The sequence below is a fragment of the Myotis davidii genome, unplaced genomic scaffold (genome assembly GCF_000327345.1).
Source record: "Myotis davidii unplaced genomic scaffold, ASM32734v1 scaffold520, whole genome shotgun sequence".
Lineage (NCBI taxonomy): Eukaryota > Metazoa > Chordata > Mammalia > Chiroptera > Vespertilionidae > Myotis > Myotis davidii.
Genome location: NW_006292908.1, coordinates 3,629,430 through 3,635,874, shown reverse-complemented (window position 1 = coordinate 3,635,874; position 6,445 = coordinate 3,629,430). Strand labels below are relative to the sequence as shown.

General features: G+C 42.5%; 1 protein-coding gene across 1 annotated transcript in view; it reads left to right on the top strand.

Annotated features, from left to right (window-relative positions):
- DCC (DCC netrin 1 receptor) overlaps positions 1–6,445 on the top strand; it is a 349,712-nt gene that overhangs the window by 402 nt on the left and 342,865 nt on the right. The window contains exon 2 of the mRNA XM_015565696.1: positions 2,516–2,636. Coding sequence (XP_015421182.1) covers positions 2,516–2,636 — 121 coding nt within the window. The remainder of the gene's footprint in view (positions 1–2,515; positions 2,637–6,445) is intronic.

Genomic DNA, 6,445 nt, shown 5'->3' with positions numbered 1-6,445 from the left:
GAGAGAGAGAGAGAGAGAGAGAAAGAGAGAGAGAGAGAGAGAGATTGGTTGCCTTCCTCATATACCCCGACTGGGGCCAAAGATCAAACATGCTTTTGATTGTGAATCAAACGCAAGACCTCTGGTCTGCCTGCATGCTGATACTCCAACCACTGAGCACACAAGCCAGCCTCCCCCACCCCTTTTTGTTTTTAACAGACAAGGTTTTAAACGAGGACTTAGGACTTATTTCCAAGTGTTCTCATTGCTGTTCTTGGGAAAACAGTTTCCGACCCTGCTCTGGACTGTGTGAAGCCAGGAATCCGTTACTGCCGACACTTACCTATTGTAATGGAGTTTCACTAGATGTGCTACTGTGGTTGCGGCAGTCTTACTTGGGTGATACAGGCAGCTTCCCTTCCAGCGAGGACCAGCTGAGCTTCCGCGAGGGTGCACAGGGCAGGGTGATGCTGACAGTGATGGTGGTTGGTAGTGGCTGTGGCAGAGAAGCCAGAGTGGACATTGCGTTATAATTTTGAACATTTTAAAGCTAAGAACAGTAGTTCTCATTTACTCTAAGTCTCCGTACTCACTAGGTTCCTATCCTTGTGGGAGTAATAGGGGCAATGGTACCTTAGTTACTGAGTTGTTGTCCTGTTCATAGTGAAAGCTCAATGCTATATTATTGTTGTTATTTTGACTGTTACCAGCAGAAATCTTTGCTCAATGGTAAATGCTCTATGAAAACTGTCCTTGAGATGTCGGTTAGCATTGGATGTTCTGAATTCACACATATAAACATATGAGAAACACTTTCCAAATGTTAAAGAACGTTTGCAGCCAAAGAAAGGTATGTGGGGTTCACATCTGTCAAAAAAGAGTGTTCTTCTAAGCCAGGTCTCCCCATAGAATGGGGCTGGAACATAGGTGCCCTCTGGGCTGAGGCTCAAGCACTCTCCATGGCCTTCCGCCCCTGCCCCCCCCCCTCCCCCGGGCTCTCCATGCTGGATCCCTTTGCCATGATCAGTCAACTTTCAGGAACTTCCATGGCCTCTCCGTGCCTGCGTTATGCCATACTATAAGGGTTCTTAAGGGCTAAACCCATAAAAAGAATTTTGTCACTTTTATCACCACTTATTTTCTTCCACTTTTAGTCGCATTTGTTTAATTGCTTGGGAATAGAGTAAGAAAGGGAAAATTTTTAACTTTTGAATGTCACACCAATCCATTAGTTCCTTTAAGTATGATGCTATTTCGACTACCACTGAATTAAAAATGGCCTGCCAAGGGGCAACTTGTTGTTTATGCCTAAAATATATGCTACTTGCACATAAAAGAAATTACTGAGTGCCCTTAAGGACACATGATAAAATGCAACATTTATGTTTTTCTACAGTTTGAATAATCTTTCTCCCAGCATGACTCATTACAGCCAATCTCTTTCAGTGTTTCTTTTCTTAAGGTGAAAAGAAAATGTATCGTAGGAGCCCCATTCACATTAAATTGTGCTTAAAAATATTTCCCCAATCGCTCCAGAAATCAGAGAGCCATTGTCTGTTGTACAGGTAACATTTAGCACAGATAGTAACTTACATGTGAATTTTTAATTAGAAGTTAGTCAGCTTTATCTAAGAATTTTAAATCAGCCAAGAACCAACTACAGGAGACTAAAAACAATTAAGAATTCCCCACGAGGTAATATTTATCTCTTAATGACTTCAGGGAAAGTGATTCAACACGTCTCACTTACTGAACTAATTCTTGCACTAATATGAAAGATAAACTGAGTTAGTATAATTAAATGCTCTCTCCAGTTCATTTTACCATCCATCCTTAAAAAAGATGGTGGCTCGACTTATATGAAATAAATGATAACCTTGCTTTCTGTAATTTATTGATTACTGAAGGTGAAACATTATAGTCATATAACAGGATGCAATGGGCATAAAATATCCACCCAGCTCCCCTACAAATTCCGAAATTGTACATGTCAAGGCAATGAAAATTTCAAAAGATTTTCAGACATATTTTCTCAATAAACAATTCTAGGAAATATCTACCCGTGATTTCTTGTCCCTTAGAAGCTGCAAAGAGGGGTGTTTTGTTTCTGTGTGTGTGTGTGTATGTGTGTATGTGTGTGCACACACGGTATTGTTTTTGTTATGCTATTTTGAACCCCAGCTTCTTTCAAAAACAAGTCAAAGAATGAGATTTCTTTTGTTGCTACCCTTTGCTTCTTCTGTACCTAATAGAAGAGTTTTCTGTTTACTGCTCTTTTGGACACTGAGGAGGTTGTGTATTTTGGGAAGTAGATTTTTCATTGCAGAACTAGGTCAAGTTGATGCCCTGGGATTCAGCACAGTATTCAGAAGCTCTGACTTTCCCAGGTGACACAGGACATATCTGTGAGGCTGGGATGCTCATGGCCTCCCTTCTTGTTTCTTCTAGAAGTTTTATTAAAATGTGTTTATGTTCATTTTTTCTTCGAGTTTTTTTTCTTTTTAAAATATTTCACTTTGCCTTTTCTTCTCTCTAGGGAGGAAGCAACTTGCGGATCCTTGGAGTGGTCAAGTCGGATGAGGGCTTTTATCAGTGTGTGGCTGAGAATGAGGCTGGGAATGCCCACACCAGTGTACAGCTCATCGTCCCTAAGCCTGGTAAGAGGAGGGAGGACTGCTCCGATGCCTGTGGTTACAGTTATTCATGATCTGCTTCTCAAACCTATGGTTTTCCCTGTCTCTCAGTCGATTGGAAATTATATAATTAATTAGTTAATTAAATTATACATTTGTGTGTTGAGAGTATATTTTTCCTAGCAAATTACATATACATATGTATATAGTTAAATGGATAGCTAAGTAGATACATATCTTAGCTATCTATTTATCTACATATAACCATTCAGTAAGATATAGTCAGCATCATGAATAATAAGCATTTCTGGTTGTGAAGACAATGAGCAAAAAATCACTATGTTCAACCCTCTCTTTTGTAATCTCCTTTTTCTTCAGCATTTTATATAAATACTAGAGGTCCGTTGCATGAAGAGATTCGTGCAATAGGCCTTCCCTTCCCCTGCCTGCCAGCACCGGTTTTCCTGTGGCACCGGGGACCCAGGCTTTCGCTCTGGACGGAGCCTTCAGTCTTCGCAGCTCCGGAAGGAGCCTTCAGTCTTCGCTCCACTGCTTCACCCCTGTGTATGCAAATTAACTGCCATCTTTGTTGGGTTAATTTGCATACTCTCCTGATTGGCTGGTGAGCGTAGCAGAGGGATGGTTAATTTACATGTTTGTCTATTATTAGGTAAGATATATGTGTGCATGTATATGCACACATGTGTAAACATATATATGTTTACACACATATGTAGTCTTGAGTTGGTAAAAGTTGGTCAAAAAATATCTTGAACATAAAAATATTTTTCTTAATCTTTCCTGCAGTAAGTTTAGTAGAAAGTAGCTGAAATGTATGAAACAGTCTTTCTTTTAAAAAAATATTTTTATTGATTTCAGAGAGGAAAGGAGAGGGAGATATAGAAACATCAATGATGAGAGAGAATCATTGATCAGCTGACTCTTGTATGCCCCACACTGGGTATCAAGCCCACAACCTGGGCATGTGTCCTGACCGGGAATTGAACTGTGACCAACTGGTTTATAGGTCAATGCTCAACCACTGAGCCACACTGGCCAGGCAACATAGTCTTTCTTTGGTTTCTATAATTTAAGTGGCTCTCAAGGTGTTACATTTTGTGTATCTCTAATCAAATATCTGAAGACTCAGACTCTCTTAGTGCTTATAAGGATGGCTTTTTCTTTTTTTCTTATTATAACAAAAAAAGCAACAGTCGAAGGTGAGTAAAGGAACTATCTAGGTATGAAAAAGGATAATTAACTTCTGTTCGAGATCACTGATTTCTCTGATAGACTACTTCTCTCTGCACTTAATGTGCTTTAAGCATCAGTGTGACTTCATGTGTGTGACTGAGTACATGCTCTTGTGCTGAATCAGTAACGGATAAGTAGGAGAAAAGGAATCTCTAACCTCAGGGTCTGTAATGTGAGCCCTGGTTTAAAAACTGTGCGTCATCTCATTAGCAATCACAGTGGGGCCCTCCCTGATGTTAATACTGGCTGCTACTTGAGTCCCAAATTCTGGTTACCATCAATGTCCAGCTATGGCCATAAAGCTGAGGAAAATGCAAGGTAAGTAATCCCCTATTTCTAAAGAAGAGAATGAGATACAGTTTTTTAGGATTTGTGGAACTGATCAGAGTCCCAGTGATCATCTTATAGTCAATTGCTCATGAGGATTCTCTGAAGTGCTGAAATCCACAGGATTAGAGATTGTCATGGTATTTTCTCCCCGCCACAAGTCAAGTTGTAGAGACACTAAGGAAACCCCTTGAACAGTGTGTGTGTGTGTGTGTGTGTGTGTGTGTGTGTACTAGGGTGCGAGCAAAAAATGTGAAATGGCAACTCATTCTGAGTGAAAGTTCTCTGGAACGTCCCAACATGCTGGTAGAGAAAGGGGGAGGCAGCTGTGGGGACAAGCTGTGCTTCCCCCTGTGGGAAGAACACAGGCGTGAGCTGCACGGGAAGAGAGCGGGCTGCAGTCATCTTGAAGGGACCCTGCCCAAGAGTTCCTGCTCGCTGAGCCCAATCCACCCAGAAGGCTAGAGGGTCACTGTCTGGGGTGGAGCTGGACTGGGAGCCGGTGCACAAGGCCAGCTGGACCATACCTTGCCTGTTTCAAGGAAGGATCCAGTGATGGATTCCTAAGGTGGAGGCGAGCTGCCCCACCGAAAAGAGGCAGGCAGAAATCTACTGCAATGGTCGATTTTTAAGAGCACAAGTTGAGAAAAACAGCCTTTGTATCTTTATTCTAATCCTGTCCTCTCTTCTCTGATCCTGGAAAAGCCATAAGCAGAGGAAGGGAAACTAGATCGAAGAGACTGAAAAAACAGGCGACAGATAGTCCCACCACCCCTTCCCTATTCCTGGACTCAAGCCTACTCTGGGACATAGGAAGAAATTTTACAGTGAACATTAGGTTAATGTTTGATTTAGCTCGTGTGTGTGTGTGTGTGTGTGTGTGTGTGTGTGTGTCCCAAGTTGCTATCAGAGGTAAGAAATAGATCTGACAAAGTGTCTTTGAAAGTAGATGCTTATAATATTTCAGTAGTTTGGCTTATTCAATAGATCAATTATAGAAATTCAATGTCACTTCCAGCCTTACCAACAGGCAGCCCTTTATTAGTGGCATCTTGCACTCCACTAGGGCCCTGATTCATTTGGTCTGTGTGACTGTAAAAGAGCAAGTCTCACCAGGGCAGGAGCATCCTTTACCTTCATGCTAGGGGAAGCCTCAGAAAATCTCAGTAATTCATTCCTCTCCCATCTAGATGGTATGGTAAAGTGTTGTCAGTAGATTCTACACTCTTTGACACTGTTTTTCATACTTGGCATTGGGTTAGAATGAGAGTAAAAGAAAATAAAGACAAACATCCAAAAGTGTGACAGGACACCACGGTGACTGTCTCACATGGCCCCTTATAAATGACTAGAGGCCCGATGCATGAATTCTTGCACAGGTAGGGTCCCTAGGACTAGCTGGTGATCAGGGTTGATCTGTGGAGCAGCCAGTGGGATGATCGGGGGGACCCGCTGGCACCCGCCTTGGCTGGCCTGGGGCCTGCAGGCTGGGGGCAGCTCCTGCATTGAGAATCTGCCCCCTGGTGATCAGTGCACATCATAGTGAGCGGTTGTTCCACCAGTCATTCTGCCATTCGGTCAATTTGCATATTGGGCTTTTATTATGTAGGATGGGTTGCTTTTTCCTGCCTTATTCAATCAGGTCTTGAAAGAATAGCTCCCTGATTCCTTAGAGGTGCAGGGTGGGCTGTGTGCACAGATGGGAGAGGCCAGCTCTAGTATAAATGCAGCCCTGAGGCTGACCATGATGGGAAGAACAGAGCTCTCTCTGGCTAAGCGTTACCAATAAACAGCCACCGTGTATTTGGGAAACACTGTGGGCCCGCGCTACCCAGCCATTCAGCTCTGGCCTGTGCACAGGCTCCTGGCTGAGTTACTCTTGGCAACCGCCACAGCCTGCTTCTCCCTGAAGCACACCCAGTGACCCCTGGGAGCCAGGCCCATTGTGGGGATATTTACATAAGCCTAGTGAAGTTTCAGCACAGCCTTTCATTGTATAATTAGCGATTCTCTCTTTAGTCATTAGTGATTTAGGAACTAAACATTATCTACTGAATTAAATTATGGTAATGACTTATTTTTCTCTCCAGAAAATCAGTTTGGGAAAAACATTGAACTATGTGCACTGTAACATGTGAGCTATGTTACAGCCAGTCCTAGGGTAGGGACCCTACCTGTACCTGCTTTCCAGATAAAGAAACTCAATGGCATTTAAAAAAATATTACAGGACAGGAAGTTCTATCAAATATAA